Source organism: Hemicordylus capensis, chromosome 2 (assembly GCF_027244095.1).
Source record: "Hemicordylus capensis ecotype Gifberg chromosome 2, rHemCap1.1.pri, whole genome shotgun sequence".
In the NCBI taxonomy this organism is placed as follows: domain Eukaryota; kingdom Metazoa; phylum Chordata; class Lepidosauria; order Squamata; family Cordylidae; genus Hemicordylus; species Hemicordylus capensis.
This window is the reverse complement of record NC_069658.1, coordinates 263,697,872-263,716,195: the sequence shown is the minus strand read 5'-3', so window position 1 is coordinate 263,716,195 and position 18,324 is coordinate 263,697,872. Positions and strand designations below refer to the sequence as shown.

General features: G+C 46.7%; 1 protein-coding gene across 1 annotated transcript; it reads right to left on the bottom strand.

The window, feature by feature from the left end:
• Positions 1–492: 492 nt before the first annotated feature.
• On the bottom strand, positions 493–17,894 carry LOC128341930 (zinc finger protein 436-like). Its single transcript, XM_053288600.1, has 4 exons — positions 17,726–17,894; positions 13,902–14,019; positions 12,410–12,505; positions 493–5,991 (listed from the first exon to the last, which is right to left on the bottom strand). The coding sequence occupies exons 2-4, from the start codon at positions 13,987–13,989 to the stop codon at positions 4,118–4,120; spliced, it is 2,058 nt and encodes a 685-aa protein (XP_053144575.1). The 5' UTR covers positions 13,990–14,019; positions 17,726–17,894; the 3' UTR covers positions 493–4,117.
• Positions 17,895–18,324: the final 430 nt, after the last annotated feature.

The following is an 18,324-nucleotide window of genomic DNA, read 5'->3' as shown; positions in this document are numbered from 1 at the left end:
TTTGCAGCCCAACCATAAACATATTTACTCAGAAATAAATCCCCCTTGAGTTCAATGGGAGTTACTTCCAAGTTGGTGTTCTGAGGATTACAGCATTATTGCCCTCCAAAAAAGTACCTGGTTGTGTGATGTGTCAGGTCTTGTATGGTACCTTTTAGCCTTGCATGCTCACAAACCACACAGTGCAGAGACGTGATGGCAGGAAACAAAAATGAGGCGGTCACAAACCAAGTTGGTGTTCTGAGGATTACAGCATTATTGCCCTCCAAAAAAGTACCTGGTTGTGTGATGTGTCAGGTCTTGTATGGTACCTTTTAGCCTTGCATGCTCACAAACCACACAGTGCAGAGACGTGATGGCAGGAAACAAAAATGAGGCGGTCACAAACCCATGTATGTTGGATCCCCAAACGGAAAACAAAAACAACAAAATTCTGTTCTAGGTAACTGAATAATTCCACAATCCAAATAAATTAGGCAAATTAAGAACATGGAAGGATATAGATACACAATTTTATTTTGTTTCCAAGGTTCAGATTTCCAAGGAATCTTGGAAAGGAACAGAATGATAATGGAAGAAAAGGGCATGGAGAGTATGGAATAGATACACAGAAGGTTCAAATCAGGAAAGAAACAATAACTGGTGGGAAACTGTAACCTGGAGGACCAGGTGTATTCTGTGCTTCCAGAAGAAACAAAAACCAAAGCCAGGAAATAGCAGCAGCAGGTTTTTTTTTAGCACCAAAGTCACCTAAATTCTATTAAAGTGCTGACTCTTGGGATCTATGCAACATTATTGCTGTTATATTGTTGCTTTATTAGATTTTAAAGTTTGTATGCATTTTGCCAGAAAAGCACCTCAGAAGCAGTAATACAGGAATGGCCAACTTAAGGCGCTCCAGCTGTTTTGAGATGACATTATACACAGCTGCAATTAGTTGAGGCTTTGGATCATGCGATTTGTAGTACAGCAGCAGCTGGAGCTTCAGGTTGGCCAGCCCTGCACTAGTATAAATCCATTTGAGCATGTTTTGTTGATTAATCAGTTAGGTTTCTTGATTAAAAGACTTTCTGAGAGACCAAAAATGTGCCTCAGATTAACTGGCAAGAAGTTTTAAAAGACATTTTATTTATTTATTATTAAAAATTTTATACCGCCCTTCCAAAAGGCTCAGGGCGGTTTTAAATACAAATATTTAAAAATGCAGGTGGCAATCTCCATCTTAGAAAGAGGCATTCCCTCATGTGTGACTGAAGATGGAATGCCTCTTCTGAGGTGATGTGACACACATGCACGTGTTATCTTCAAGTGTCTTGTCCCTTTAGAATGATTTATTTGTCATAAGCAGATTTAATTAATTAATAGGCTGAAGTTTATAAATTGACTCATGTCTTTAATTTGGGTGGCCTAATGCAAATAGAGCATACAGTTGCTTTATATGCAAAATGTGTTGCTTCTGCTAGTCATGAATAAGAACAAGGAGCTTTGGAAGGCTCTCAAATCTCACTCACTAACCACTGGAAACTCCGCAATCTATCTGCCTTTGTAGATTTCACCATCTTAGTACAATCCTATGTACCATAAAAGCTAAGTGAACATTGTGAGTTTTTCAGGATGCAGGTGTCTGTGCCAAACATACGGCCCCGGTTTTAACAAGTGGTCCAGTGCCCTCTTCTCTGCCCCATCTCCATCACTGGAAGGCTCAGCCCCTATCACAGTCCATTCACACATCTACAGACAGATGTCTCTGCAATGAAGAGGGCTAGAAACTTGCCTTTTAAACAAGTTAAGAGGTGGCACTTCTCAGAATGTCACATTTCACATGAGACCCAATTCCATAGGCATACAGAACACACACTGTCCTGGGCTGCTGCTATTCATTCACATGAAACATTGTGCGTATATCCCTTTGCAGGAGAGATCTGGCTGCTGCTTGTGGGAAAGTTACACAGAACTGCAGGAGGCCCCGTTTCCCCAGATAATTGATTAAGTCCTGACTTATGGAGCCTTAGAGTGGTACACAGAAAGCAGCCTTACACCGAGTCAGACTCGTGGTCCATCTAGCTCCGTATTGTCCATGCTGACTGGCAGAGGCTCTCCAAGGTTTCAGGCTGCAGTCTTTGCCAGCCCTACCTGGAGACACCAGGGATTGAACCTGGGACCTTCCGCATACAGGCAGATGTTCAACCGCTGAGCTATGGTCCCATCCCCTAAAGAGAATATCTTACAGCAGATGGTGCTCACATGTAGTCATTCATCTAAATGTAAACCAATGAGAATCCTGCTTAGCAAAGGGGACAATTCATACTTGCTATCGCAAGACTGGCTTTTCACCTCAGCCATGCCTCCATGGGAGGCCTCCACTGGCCAGTCCATCAGTGCTTTCACCCAGTTATGCTCTTTCAAAAAAGACTACACTCTATTCGTGGACGGCTCCTTCATGCACACTTGACTTGGCCAAAGGCCTGAGATGCAGGAGTTGGGCTCCAAAGATTTCTTCAGCCAGCAACTGCCTGAGTGGCCCTGTCTCAGCCTCCGTTTTGTGCAGCACAAGTAACAGCAACCTACATTGCTGCAGGGGATGAGCATTATTAAACAGTGTCAGTCAAAAAATGTGAGAGAGACAAAGCACTTTACAGTGTTAAACTTGTAACAGTCTTGCCCTTCCATTGGCCCCTTTAGTCTCCACCACCCAGTGTGGGGTAATGCTACTCAACAACCCCAGATGACACAGAAATCACCTCTATGACAAGATAATCCTTTTCTCCAGTGTGAGCTGGAATGGTCAGAGCTGTGGAAGGACACTGAAAAGATGGTGCTGCAAGACTGGGCCAACAACTCACATAAGTTCTCCATTGCATTCTTTCTCCTGTAGATGTCTCTTTGGGGCTCTTTCATGTGAGTTATCTGCTTTGCAGGCTGTTTATAGTTTCATCTGCAGGGGAAAGAGGATTGACCTGGAAGTTGGACTTGACAAGTTTCTCATCGCTTCCAAATCCAGAATTCTCTGACACAGTCCAGCGATAATCCTCTTCTTCACAACCACAGGCATCTGCTTGCAATATATGCTCCCCCATTAACTCTCACGTTAGTTTCCCCTCAGCTTCCCCCATTCTAGTTCTTCTTCTACAGATACTCCTTCGGTTTCCCTGGCAATTACCTTCCTTCCTCAATGCACACACAGGAACATAGGAACTGCCTTCTACCCAGTAGGGATGTGCATGAACCGGCGTTAGAGTCAGTTCAATGACGGGTGTGTGTGCTACCTTTAAGGAGTAGGGAGGGTGCTCCCCCCTACAAGCGCTATGTCCAAAATAACTCTGTGGAGTGGCAGCATACCTTCTTGCTGCCCCGGTTAGCATGACACCGGAAGTGGCCAGTGCACATGCACATGCACACCGTCCACTTCCGGTCTGATCTAAAGGGTATGCAAGAGGGTATGCTACTGCCCCACGCAGCAGTACTGGACACCACACCGGCAGGGGGAATAATGTGGTGGTGGTGGTGGTGGTGGTGGTGGTGGTGGTGGGAAGAGCACCCTCTCTGCTCCATAAAGGTACCCCCCCCCCGCCCCGGCCGCCAAATCAGCCCAGGACTGGTTTGTGCACATCCCTAATACTGAGTCAGACCATTGGCCCATCTAGCTCATATTATCTGCTCTGACTGGCAGTGGCTCTCCATGGTTTCAGGCAGGAGTCTTCCCTTGAACCAGGGACCTTCTGCGTGCAAAGCAGATCCTTTGCCAGAGCTATGACACCACTCCAACTCCTCAACCCTTCCTGACTTCAGCTCCTTAAGGATAAACTCCAAGTTAGAAATCAGCTGTCTCCCTCCTGATTTTCCTTCCAAAGGCAAATAGGTCAGTATGGGATTTTTTTTGGTCCCGGGGCATGATGGGCATATCACCAACATTTTTAGCAGCTGCAGCAGCAACACCTTGGTCCGAGCTAGGAGCCTGCTGGTGGCACAGGAAGCAGGAAATGGCCTCTACTTCCTGTCCTTGGATAGCTTTACTAGCTAATCCCCTTTGGGGGAAGGGAAGGGGGTCAAGTATTTCCAGAGAGCAGAAGGGGCAGCTTAAGAAGGGAAAAGGAAATGCAACTGGCACAAGCAATGATCAAGGAAGGCTAGTAGGGGACAGCCGAGGAAGTGGCTGGGTCCAGCTTTCTACAGGCTCTGCCAAACTCTCTGTCCCTTGCCCAAGGCCATTCTCCCCCATGGTCCTCCATGCCTCACTGGGAGATTTGGCTGTCCATTGGAAAGGGCCTGCTTGGTCCAGGGGGACTGGCCAGGCCTCCTGCTGCCCCAGCAGGGGCCTGCGTTCCCCTTCCCCCTCCCACCAGTTGGGTGCTGCTGCTGTCAGTAAAGGATCATCTGGGTTGCTCTGCAGTAGGTCTTGGTTCTTGGCAATGGTGTGTGTGCGTTGGTGCCGGTTCCGATGGAAGCTGCGGCCAAAGCATTTCCCACAGTAGGTACAAGGGAAGGGCTTCTCTCCGGTGTGCGAGAGCTGGTGGCGGTCAAAGTGCGAGCTCCAAGCAAAGCCCTTGCCGCAGACATCGCATTGATAGGGCTTCTCCCCACGATGCAGGCGGCGGTGACGCTCCAGCACAGCTGCGGCACTAAAGCCTTTCCCACATTCGGGGCAGCGATGAGGCTTGGCCTCAGTGTCATGGAGGCGCCAATGGGTGGCCAGAGTCGCACCCAAGGCAAAGGTCTTCCCACACTCCCCACAGCCATGGGGACGGGCCCCCGTGTGGATCCGCCGGTGCCTCTCTAAGTGAGAGCCGACGGTGAACCCCCGGCCACACTCTCCACACTCGTAGGGCTTTTCTCCAGTGTGGATTCGCAGGTGCCTCTCCAGGTGGGAGCTCCACCCAAAGCTTTTATCACAGTTGGGACACTGGTGAGGCTTCCCGCCAGCATGACTGAGCTGGTGCTTGGCCAGGGAGGCGGCGTCCCGGAAACCCCGGGTGCATTCTGGGCAGGAGTAAGGCCTATCCTTGCTGTGGGTGCGCTGGTGCTTGAGGAGGGCGGAGCACCAGCTGAACCGCCGCCCGCATTCTGAACACTGGTAGGGCTTTTCCCCGGTGTGGACACGCTGGTGTTTGAGCAGGTTGGAGCTCTGGCTGAAGCACTTCCCACACTGGGCGCACCGATGGGGCCGCTCCTTCTCACTCTCTTCTTCTGTCACCTCCACATCCTCGTGCTCCAGCGGGGTCTGGGTGCCTTTGTGCTTGAAACGATGGGGGTGCGTTAAGTGGTTGACCCGCTTGCCACAATCTGCGCACTTGGAAGGTGGCGCCTCCTCCGGCAGAGCCGACACGGCATGAGTTCGCATGTGGCGATCCAAGTGCGAGCTCCACGCAAATGCTCGCCCGCATTCGAGGCATTTGTACGGTTTCTCTCCGGTATGGATTCGCCGGTGCCTCTCCAAGTGGGAGCTCCAAGCGAAGCTTTTCCCACAGTCCAAGCACTCGTGGGGTTTCTCTCCCGCGTGGCTCTTGCGATGCCGCTCCAGTGCAGCTGGATCGCTGAAACACTTCCCACACTCGGGGCAGCGGTTGGGTTTTTCGCCTCCTGGCGCATGGATCCGCTGGTGGGTCAGCAGGGTGGAGCTGACACTGAAGCTCTTTCCACAATCAGGGCACTGGTACGGCCGCTCTCCAGTGTGGGTTCTCTGGTGGATCGTCAGGTCTGACCGCTGGATGAAGCTCTTCCCACATTCCTCACACTCATAGGGCTTCTCTCCTGTGTGGATCTTCTGGTGCTTCACCAAGGCAGATTTGTGGCTGAAGGTTTTGCCGCATTCATGGCAAATGTTAGGGTTTGGAGCTGGTGGAGATGGAGGAGTGAGGAGCAGGGGGCTCTCAGTTTGGCCCTTGCTGCTCTGACCTCTGTCCTCAGGACTCTGGGAGATGTCCCCTGCAGGCTCTGCCTCTTTGGAGTTTTCCTGCACCAGGAGATTCTCTTCCTCCACATTCTCACTGGTTGCTGCAATGACAGAAACAAGAAGAAAAAACGCATGTGGGTGGGTTTGTGACATTCTCGCACTCAAGGGACTTCAGACATTTCAGTTCACAGGCAGGAAAAGAGTGGCTGAAAATCCTGTTGGAAAGGGCTGCATTCCTAAACACTTTAACAACCCAATCCAGACACAACAGCCTAGCAGAGTAGCCTAGCAAGGGGCACCAATCCACTCGAATGTCTTCTGCACACAAGCCCTACTGAAATGAAAGGGAAGTACACAACAGCACCTCTGTACTGTTGCATCCAGCATTTTAATGAAGATTGTGCAAGAGAAGATGCTGCTGGCAGTTTATTTCTTTATTACACTTATGCTGGGTAGTTGGAACCCCAGGAATTTCAGTGCTCCAAAACTTTATCACTCTTATTGTCACTTCTTTGTCCTGATTTATTTAACCTTTCAGTGGAGAGAATCACACTTTAAAAACAAAAATTCTATTCGTCCTAACAAATACAACCCCCTCCATCCTAGGTTTGCCAGCTCTCTAGGATTGGCCTGGGGAGACTCTAGGACTCAATAGCAATCTCCAAATGACTACTGAAAGAAACTCTGGAGATTTAATCACTTGATCTGATGAAAAATATTGGAAAAAATGGGAATCTCCAGGAATAGCTTCAATCAGAGTTCGCAATCCTAAACCTGGCACATACCACCCAAAACAATGCCTTCCTTCCTTCCTTCCCTCCCTCCCTCCCTCCCTATGTAAATTGCTTTGGAAACATTTGTTGAAAAGCTATATATAAATATTTGTTGCTGCTGTTGGTGTTGTTGTTCTTGTTGAAATGGTGATGCTCAAATCACTAAACAAAAGGACAGGGGTTCACAACCTCCAGATGTTGATAAACTACAACTCCCATTATCCCTAGATGATGAGAGTTGTAGTTCAGCAATATCTGGAGTACCACAAGTTGGGAACTCCTGCAATAGAACTAAGACAATTAAAAATAGGATAAAAGCCAAGACAGTAGATAAACTATGGGTGGGTGGGTGGGGGGCAAGCAAGTTCAAAAAATATCCTTAAATAAACTGAGATATGAACATTTGATGCTGCCTGATCATCATGGAGTCTGATCATCAGCCCATCAAGGGCAGGACTCAGGTGGGTAGTAGCTCTCAGGCTCAGAGACAGCTTTTCCAGCTCCAAAACAGCCTTGAATAAAATACCTCTGGGTAAAAAGCCATAAAGGTCACCTAATGGTGCAGCAGGGATATAACTTGTCTAGGGAGCAGGAGGTTGCTGGTTTGAATCCCTGCTGGTATGTTTCCCAGACTCGAGCAGCAGTGATATAGGAAGATGCTGAAAGGCATCATCTCATACTGCACGGGAGGAGGCAATGGTAAATCCCTCCTATATTCTACCAAGGACAACCACAGGGCTCTGGGGGCACCAGGAGTCAACATCGACTCGATGGCACAACTTTGCCTTTTACCTTTAAAAAATGCCAAAACATTCTAATGCTGCTTAATGAAAATAAGAGAGGTAGTCGTACTTCCAGGATACAGCCATTTAATATAGCCACAAATACAACTTTATAATTTTATCAAAAACCACAGGCTCACAGTCAGAACAAAAATCTGTTTGAAAGAACAATGATACATACCCCATGAATGCCATGCAGCTGGGTTGGGTTGTGCGGGGGGGGGGGGTGGGGGAAGGGGGAAAGCCGAGTAAGCCTCACTTATTTGGCCTCTTTTGGACTGCAGCTAGGGCGGTTCTGGTGTGATCTGTTTGTCTCTCCCTAGCTGCCTCCACCCCGTGCCCCAGGGAACAGGAGCAAATGGAAAGCCTGCTAGGTTTACAATACATGACTACATCAATTTTTTTGATGAAGCAAATATTGATTTGTTTTATTTAACATATTTATATACCGCCCAAAACTTACGTATCGGGGCAATTTACAAGAAAACAATACAAATCAAAACAAAAATAAAACGTTAAAACATTAAAATAATTTAAAATTTAACACAAGGTTGAAAACGGAGAGTCTAATTAAAAGCCTAGGTGAACAAATGTGTTTTAATTGCCTTTTAAAAAGTTGTCAGAGATGGCGAGGCTTTTATTTCAGCAGGGGGAGCATTCCAAAGCCTCGGGGCAGGAATGGAGAAGGCCCGTCCCTGAGTAGCCACCAGATGAGCCAGTGGCAACTGCAGATGAACCTCTCAAGATGATCTCAATGGGCAGTGGGGCTCATGGTGAAGAAGGTGTCCTCTTAAATACCCAGGGCCTAAACTGTTTAGGACTTTATAGGTTATAACCAGTATCTTATATTTTGCCCAGAAACGTATTGGTAGCCAATGTAGTTCTTTCAATACAAGAGTAATATGGTCTCTCCGAGATGACCCAATCTGGCTGCTGCATTCTGTACCAATCATAGTTTCCGGACAACATACAAAGGCAGCCCCATGTAGAATGCATTGCAGCAGTCAAGTCTGGAGGTTACCAGCATATGTAACCTCTGGAGGTTACCAGCATACTGTTCTGAGGTTGTTTATCTCAAGAAACGGAAGCAGCTGGCATACCCAGCCACAGAATGTTGGAGACAAGCCTATAGTTGCTTAAATCTGAGGAATCCAATGCAGGCTTCTTCAGAAGAGGTCTAATTATTGCCTCCTTAAGGCAAGGAGGCATCTTGCCTTCCCTCTGAGAAGCATTTATAATATCTACCAGGCCTTCTACAACAACCCCCGGCCAGACAGTTTAAGGCATGTCAGACAAGGGTCAAGAGAATAGGTGGGACACCGTTCTAAACAGCTTGTGTACATCCTCGGGAGTCACAAACTGAAACTGATCCAGCCTAACCACATAAGATGAGTTGATGGACACCTCCACATCAGGTACTGCAGTAATTGTGGGGTCTGTAAGTCGGCCTGAATATGAGAGAGTTTATCCACAAAGAACTCCTTAAAAACGTCACAGCGGATAATTGATGGTTCCAAATTCTGATTCAAGGGAGGAGGGGCACCTACTAGCCCTCTCATAACCCTCGACAACTCTGCTGGACATGAGCTTGCAGATGCAATACAGGTAGAAAAGAATCTCTTCTTTGCCACACATATTGCCTGAGAATAGATCTTCAAATGTGCTCTATGTTGTAATATGTCAGATTCGAGTCGAGTCTTTCTCCACTTGCACTCTAGTCTGCCTCACCGCTTCAGCCCCGGTAGTTCTTCCGTATACCAAGGGGCCAGTTTTGAAGTGGATCGGAGAGGATGCTTAGGAGCGATCATGTCTACTGCCCTGGTGAGTTTGCTGTACCAATTCTCCACCAGGGGATCAACAGAATCACCAGAAGAATCAACACTAAATCTTTCCAAGGCTTCTTGGAATCCTACTGGATCCAGTAATCTTCTTGGTTGGACCATCCTAACAGGCCCCTCACCCCTGCAGAGGTGGGACGTGGTTGCGAGTCCAACCTTAACCAGATGGTGATCCATTCATGACAATGGGAAAATCACAGGAGTCCCCACCCACAGAACACCACCCTGATCAGAGTGAAAGACCAGATCAAGCGTGTGACCTGCAATGTGCTTCGGTCCCGAGACCCTTTGAGATAGACCCACAGTTGTCATGGCTGCTATGAACACCTGAGCTTCCCCGGTCAAATTGGTCCCAACGTGAACACTGAAATCCCCCACCACCATACCTCCAAGCCCTAGACCACATCTGTCAGCTGTTAGAAATTCCATTGGGCAGTGGGGCGGGTGATCGGTACACCAACGGAAGTCCCAGTCTATCCCTGGTTCCCAAACTTAAGTATACACATTAGATATGGTCGACAGGGATTCTGGTAAGGGAGCTGTTGTTCTTATAGACCACAGCCACTCTGCCGCCCCACCCACATGCTCTCACCTGCTCTTCAACAACTTCAGCTCCCTGGAGGGAGAAGCTGGGACCAAACTGGACCAACAGCCTCCCCCAACCAAGTCTCTGTGATACATACCAGGTCGGCCCCTTCATCGAGAATCAGATCGTGGATGGTTTCCTATGTATTCTGGACCAACCTGGCATTACAAAAGAGCAAGCTGGGGCTCTGTGGGTGTTTTGCACTGCTCCCCAAGGTCAAAGAGCTGGCAGGACATCAGGAAGGGGAAGCAGCTAAGAGATTTCTTATTTCCCTTCCTATACCGACCTGCTGGCATGTGCCTAACATGTGGTCTGACTTGAACATGCCTCACCACAAGGATGTTAATAAGATGATCTTCTATCGGCGATATCATTTATTTATTTATTTATTTATTACCTTTTTTTTAATCCCGCTCTTCCTCCAGGGAGCCCAGAGCGGTGTACTACATACTTAGGTTTCTCCTCATAACTGTGAAGTCGGTTAGGCTGAGAGAGAAGTGACTGGCCCAGAGTCACCCAGCAAGTCTCATGGCTGAATGGGGATATTGACATTCGACAACTGAAACAATGAATTAGCCCTATAGCACCTAATGTGTAAATGATGGTGGAAGGGGCCCAAACTAAAGGCAATTGGCTTCTTTTGTTGAATTTTCAAACCTCCCTTCTTAAGATGCGGGGGGGGGGGGGGGCTCCATGACTCACCAACTGCAGAGGGAGTCCAAGGAGGGCAGAAGGGTTAAATCATTCATTGCCTTAGGCGAGGACCAGTTGCCATGGCAATGTGAAAAGTTGCTAAAAATGCCTATGGAGGCACTGTAAGGCCTGCTTCTCACAAACAACAGATGACATTGCAAACTTCTGTAAACTTTCTTGCAGCCAAATCCTATGTGTGTCTGCTCAGCAGACAGTCACCCAACAGGCTGTCACCCTGACTTAATTTGCTCAAGGAAGTGATATACCCATGCAAACCATCCACGTGGGGAGGGCAGTCTAACCTAAAACTAAGGCCTAGGGAACCACAGCACAGCCATCTTAATATGAAGTCCCATAACTCTCTATGCCTCTTCCACACTGGAAACTAAAGGGTTAATTCCCCCAGCCCTCTCTGCCCAGGGAGGTAGCCTTTACCTCTTAAGGAGTAAATCTGCTGCAGCTGTTGGTATCTTACTCTTCCCCTAAGAGAAACATAGACAAGGGGCCCTTATAACTCGCTGGCACCTCTAGGAAGATAAGGGAAGGGGCAAGGAAATGGAATAGGCTATAAACAGTGGATGTTGGGAAACTGATACAAGTTAAGGGATGGTCAATTGTTTTGTTCTGATGTAAACAAAGGTGGATCTGCACTGATGACAGGCTTTGCATTCCTTCTAAGACCTTTGTTACACCATGATAGATGACTAAGCTACCCTCTGTGTATAAATACTTACCTGTAACTGGGGGTCTTCGCTCTCGATTTGGGTGTGCCCCAAAAGCCTTACTTGCAAGCAGTAAACATCCCATAAGCTTTTCCCTCTCTGTGTGTGTATTATTTGGCGCCGTGCACCACCCAGACAAGAACCGGCTTTCACGGTTATTGTCCCATTGAAATTAAAAGGACACATTAGGTATGTTCTCCTTTCCAGGAAACGTGTATAGGATGTACAGCAGCCCCAGTAAACTTGACTACTACAGGCTGCAAGTGCTCCTTAAAAAAAAAAGACAATACATAAACATGAATAGTAAAAACTAATACCTAATGAAATCCATTAACCATCCTTCCAGATATGTAAATAATTAGATGGAGGAGAATGACTAAAATTATCTTGATTTGTGAACAAAATAAAATCTGACCATATCATTAAGAAATCATTAGAATTAGCTTGACCCTCATGAAAACAAATAATATGGGTCAATTTTTCAGATATGGCAATATGCCACATAGACTGGTACCAAGATGTCAAAGACATGGTTATATGCTTCCATTATTGTGCAATGGATAATCTACCTGCAGTTAACAAAAAACTATAAGAGCCTTAGATGATAATGCCAAATTAGCTCCTGAAAATACATTTAATAGAGCCAACTCTGGTCTCATGTCTAACCTCTGTTGTGTAATTTTTACCCATTTCGAGCAAGCTCTCTTTCATACTAAAATACATACAAGTTAAACAAGTCCAGCAGCTTGTAACCAGAATGCCAAAGGGCAGGTGCCTAGGTTTCCCCATGACTTGCTAGTTTTGTATGTATAGAAAGGATGAAGGAGGGCAGCTGCCAAACCTGCCATCACATCAGCCCCCACTTGCAATCAGAAGTAGTATAGTAGTCCTGAAATAGACTCACTATATGATCGGCTGTTTGTGAGAACTAGAAACATAATCCTAAAACAAACCTCAAATTTAATTGATGTTCATAATTTGTTTTTGTTTTTTAAAGTGCAGTTTTTTTTCTAAAGCATACACGTACAGACCAACACACAATCACAGAACTGTGCAAGCAGAATCAAGGATGCAGATGAAGACACAAATGCATAATTTATTCGAGTTGCACAAGCCCCGACTCACCTGGAGGGAGGACTTCTGGGCCCGGGAGGTCAGGGGCTGTAGCCTCATCTCCTCCTTCCAGTCGGGACAGCAAGTCAGGCTTGGGCAATGGAAATTCTTGTCCATGAAAAGACAGTCGGGTGGGGTGGGTAGGGTAGGGGCAGAAACAGCAAAAGCAGCTTAATTTGTGTGTCTAAATTCAAAATACCATCTAGGATTCTGTACTTGCAATAGGCTACATCCCCTTACCAGTCCTTAATTCCTAGGTGGTGGTTGGGGGAGAGGTTCTGGAGCTCAAATCTGTCTGGAAACAACACAGGCTGATCTGGAGGCCACGTTTCAACTGCTGTGTTGGGACTCTCTCTGTTTACTCCGTTTGGGGAAATGTACTCTGAACCTGTTCAGGGACACTCATATGCCAAGCCTGAACACTGAGAACAGATGTGAGCTGAGACACAAATTAAGCCCTGTCTCATCATCTCATACTGCGTGGGAGGAGGCAAGGTAAACCCCTCCTGTATTCTATCAAAGACAACCACAGGGCTCTGAGGTTGTCAGGAGTCGACACCGACTTGATTACACACTTTACCATTACCTTTCCCCTCAAATCTGTTTAGTGTTTATTCACTCATTCAAATGACTTGGGACGGGAGTCAGAGAACCAGACATCTCCTGCTAAGAAGTTTGGATAAACAGAAGTGTTTATGCAAGGAGGAGCTATGCACAACCAACATATTTGTGTGGTCACTCTGCAAGCTCAGAATCCGATCTCTGAAACAGAGCTTGATATTCTGACAGTCTTGACTAGCTCTCTCTCTCTCTCTTTTTAAAAAGCAAGTTTCTAGCTCTCATGGTTTGTTTGTTTTTAATGTATACCCTCCTGCCTTTCTGCATGCAAGGGGTGGCTTACATGCAACAAAGCCAACAATAACAATACATAAATATAAATCGACACCACAAACCACACATACACATGGGCATCCGCAGAGGCAAAGGGCGGGGTCAGGCAGCTGTCCTCCCTGGATTCATCATTGGCTAATGGGGAGCAGCAGAAACTTTTATTTATATGTATAAACTTTTCCTCCCCCGGGGAAAAATCGTATGGACACACCCATGCATGCACACACAAGCAGAAAACAGACTGCAAATGCCCTATGAAGGGGGTAGTATAAATTGAAAGCTTGAATTGTCACATAAGCAAACAGAAATCAGTGATATACAAGATGTTGCCTTTAATCAAAAAGCAATTTTGATTAAAGGGGATAACAGCCATAGCTATAGCAAAAAATATATTCTTTTTTTTTAACATACATGTGACCAGTCCTATATATCTAATGGACTTCATCCCTAAGTGGACTCATAGAGGAGACATCTCTCATTTGGGAATAGATTCTGTGAAGCTTGGTCACCCCCTCTTCCTCCAAACATTTGAAAAGTGTAAGGAAGAGCCCAGAGATGAACCCAGCACAGGTTTCTTGGGCCTTCCAGTCATGGAAAGGAAAAGGATCCCTACCAAGCGCCATCAGTGTCTCGTAGCTCTCCTGCATGACATCCCGGTATAAGGCTCTCTGCCGCGGGTCCAGTAGCACATATTGCTCCATCGCCACCAGCTGCCCCTGCTCTGTAGCTCTCTGGAAAAACAAACGATATGTATCCCATTGGCCAAATCCCAGGTAAAGAAATAACTGAGGTACTTCCAACTGCAAACTAGTGGTTGCTTAATTGTTTAACTGCTCCCTCAGTTCAGTTCAGACTTTATTTCGGTCATCAACCAACAAAATGGTTTAACTTTATTTTATACATTTGAATGTTAAGTGGCTCAGGCTGAGAGATGAGTTATAAATCTGAATGAATGAATGAATAAAATAACTCTGCAAACATACGCAGAACTTCCCTCAAAGTTTCCTCCTCTTCAGCTTCAAGGTTTCACCTGGTGAGTTTCTCACTTTCTTGAGGATTCTCATCTTTCCCCACCCCCCACCCCCCTGTTTCTGTAAGGGCTGCTGTGCATTTCAGAGCTGCAGAGCAGCTAGAGTAATCTGAAGGCACTTGATGCCATGCCTTTGAAGTTAAGCAGGCTTAGGTCCTGACAATGAATGTATGGAAAGATTGCTTAGAAATCTATACATAATATGCTGCCTTGAGTTCCATAATGCAAGGATGGTAGAATATAATGTACTAGATGCATTCAAATATTGTAGGCTTTTTTTTTCTAGGACAGGTGCAGAATGGTGAGAATTGAAGACCTGTTGCATTTCTGTCTGTTCTTTAGCTGTTAACTGCTGTTTAACTGTTCTTTCCCCAGACCAAACTCCAAGTCTGGGAGTGCTTCTGCATCCACAACTCTCTCTGGTTTCCCAGGTTGAGGCAGTGGCCAGAGCTTTGGCTGAGGAGGAGGAGAGCTCGTCTTGTGGTAGCAAGCATGACTTGTCCCCATAGCTAAGCAGGGTCTGCCCTGGTTGCATCTGAATGGGAGACTTGATGTGTGAGCACTGCAAGACATTCCCCTCAAGGGATGAAGCCGCTCTGGGAAGAGCAGAAGGTTTCGAGTTCCCTCCCTGGCTTCTCCAAGACAGGGCTGAGGGAGATTCCTGCCTGCAACCTTGGAGAAGCCACTGCCAGTCTGTGAAGACAATACTGAGCTAGATAGAGCAATGGTCTGACTCAGTATATGGCAGTTTCCTGTGTTCCTGTGTTCCTGCTGCGCCAGCTGAGTCCGTTTCTTGAGATGAACGACCAACACTACATTTGCTGGTAACCTCCAGACTGGACTATTGCAATGCATTCTATGTGAGATTGCCCTTGTATGTAGTCCGGAAACTGCAATTGATACAGAATGCGGCAGCCAGGTTGGTCCCAGGGTCATCTTGAAGAGACCATATTATTCCTACACAAAAAGAGCTACACATTATACTGATAAGTTTCCAGGCAAAATAAACGGTAGTGATTATCTATATATATAATCCTCCTGGGTGCGCCTTTAGAATGTGTGTCCCAGAGCCCAGCTGATTGGCTGGGCGGTGGAGGCACCTGATAGGCTGAGGCAGAGGTGAGGCCGTGCTGTGCCAAAAAACAGGAGTGGCCAGATTGTGGCGAACCAGTGGGCTGCGGTGGTGAGGCGGTGGCAGGCCCGGCCGCTGTGGTGAGGTGGCGGCGGAGGCGGCAAGGTGGCAGCTAAGTAAGGAGGCGACTGGGCTGCCAGGAAGAGGATACGGCTCAAGAGGGGACAGGCCGGCTTTAAGGCTAGGACCAGCCTGGCTGGGAAATGCCAGCCCCAAATAGCGTACAGATGTTCACAGATGGTATTTAAGAGAACATCTTCTTTGCCATGAGTCCCACCACCTGTTAAGATCATCTGGAGAGGTTCATCTGCAGTTGCTGCCAACACGCCTGGCGGCTACTCGGGAACAGGCCTTCTCCGTTGCAGCCCCTGGACTTTGGAATGTGTTCCCTGTTGAGATAAGAGCTTCCCCCATCTCTGGCAACTTTTTAAAAGGCACTCAAGACATATTTGTTCACCCAGGCTTTTAATTAGATCTATGGTTCTAAAAAGGGGGGGAAAAGAAAAATCTTTAAAAAAAAAAATTTCTGGGTTTTAATTTTTTTTAAATTTTTAATGTTTTAAATGATTTTAATTGTTAAGTGATTTGATGTTTTAAATTTTAATTCTAAACTGCCCAGAGAGTCAAGTTTTGGGCGGTATAGAAATGTAATAAAAATAAAAATAAAATAAAATAAAATAAAATAAAATAAAATAAAAATAAAGTAAGTAGATAGATAGAGATCATCCGGAGGGGTCTGTCTGTAGCGGCCACCAGCTTGTCTGGTGGCTACATGCAGACAGGTGTTCTCTGTAGGGATGTGCACGGAACTGCCTGGCATGGTTTGGTTCGAGTCTTGTTTGGTTACGCCCCCCCTCACCCCCCCCATTTGGTCTAGTCCAGGATGGGGTTCACGATTTATTTATTTATTTTGACATTTAGCTCCTTTGGGGGGGCTTCCTCTAGGCCAAGGGTTGGGGGGTGTTCCATGAAGGTTCCCCCTCACCCTGCTGGCCTCCCTAATCACTGCCGCAGCCCGTATGGCCTCTTTATTAGGCCCGTTTGGGCCTCCATAGACTTGCGCCACCATGCATGTGCAAATGGCTTCTGAGAGGCCTGGCATTTGTGCATGTGCTGTGGCCATTTTAATTTTTTTTAAAATGGCTGCAGCGCATGCACAAATGGCCTCTGTGAGGCCCTGGGCCATGCCAGGCCTCGCAGCGGCCATTTGTGCATGCACAGTGGTGGGCAAAATGGCCACCATGCGAGTGGCCGAATGGGCCACGGCGGTGATGAGGGAGGCTGGCGGGGGGAGGGGGAACCTTCATGGACACACACACACACACACACACACACACAAGGCCTAGAGAAAACCCCCTGAAGGGTCTAAAGTAATTTTCTTTAAACAAATTTAAAAATCACAACCCCCCCCGAACCATCGGCGGGGGGTAGTGGTGGTGGTTTTGGTCTGAACTGGGGGTGGTTCGGTTCTACCCGGGAACCGTTGAACCAAACTGGTTCGACGTAGAACCAGAACCACCTTGAACAGTTTGCACATCCCTAGTTCTCTGTTGCTGCCCTGAGACTGGAATGCACTCCATGACAACTTTTATAAAATCCTTAAAGACTTACCTGTTTAATTGTGGGTTTAAGTTGTAAAATTTATTTTTGTGTTTTTAACTCCTTTTGTTGTTATGAGCTGCCCAGAAATGAAAGTTTGGGGCAGCGTATAAATTTGATAAAGAAATAAAAAGACAAAGGAGCCCTGCCAAGGGGGGAAATGGGAAAAGGAAGCAACCATAATGTAGCTGTCAAAAGATGCAAAAACCTCTCAGAAAAAGGAGCAGCATCCCTACCAGACATGCCAAGGTCAAGTGAGTTTAAAAAAAGAGTGTTAGTCTGTTGAAATTTGTGATTTTTGAAATCCATATTTTAAACTGTTATTAAAGCCATGATAAAACAATATTTTTGTAGCATATACACACAACTGCTAAAAGGAATTACTGCTAGTAAATGGGTTTCTCTCTCCATTGAGTCATTACAAAGCATTTGTTGATGCTAAACTTTTTTTAAAGGCTTTTTAGAAGATGTGGTATGTGTTTAATTTTAAGTCTGCCCTTCAGCATTCACAAATGTATCTGATATAAATGTGACTGAGTGAAAACTTCTCTGTATTTTGTAGGCAAACACCTCTGAGCCCTAGGCGCTCAGTTTGAAAGGAAGCTAAAATGGAGTAATTCATTAGGCTCACTCTTGTATACAGCGGCCCGCACTCGGATCTTTTCTTATCAATTACCTGGAGTCTCTGGCTGCTGAAGAGTTAATAACTGCAGCGCCCGCGGCTATCCCAGGAAGCTGAGGCCAGCCAGAGACAGTTCTCACTTCGGTCGCCACTCAGCAAAGCGCTCTTCCGGGCAAGGATTCCAGCGGGAGGAGCTGCCGCTGCTCCCAGGTCACTACGGCCACCCACAGCTGTAAAGCGCCAGGTTGACCTAGGAAGCTCAGCCCCCCGATATCCTGGGTGGGAAGAACAGAACTGGAATAAAAGGAGGGAACGGGCTCCCCTCCCTTAGCAATAGCCAGAGCCCTCTGGTGGTCGTAACTGAAGCCTCCTTTCTCCTAGTATGAGGGCCCACGTTTCTTTCACCCTTTTATTTTTGAAAACTAAAGCTGAAGCTGAAAGCTGCGCTATCTCACAATGTTTACCTTCAGTCAGCTCTTTCCACCATGACTTATTTGCCAAGGATCCTCCGCACGTCTAGGGTACACACCGGGTGTCAACAAACAACAGACAAGGGCAATAATACCATTTTAATGCAGCATGATCAGAATGTGGTTGCAGCAGGGTCACCACTCCCTTTTCTGGCAGGGCTGGCTCCTTTGCTTTTAGGAGCT

Bases quoted from the DNA above. Each gene is read 5' to 3' on its own strand.
- LOC128341930 (XM_053288600.1), bottom strand. From the start codon at position 13,989: ATGGAGCAATATGTGCTACTGGACCCGCGGCAGAGAGCCTTATACCGG. The intron at 12,506-13,901 runs GTAGGGATCCTT...TTCATGGACAAG, and splicing joins CGAGACACTGATGGCGCTTG to AATTTCCATTGCCCAAGCCT. The intron at 5,992-12,409 runs GTGAGTCGGGGC...CTGTCATTGCAG, and splicing joins CCCAGAAGTCCTCCCTCCAG to CAACCAGTGAGAATGTGGAG.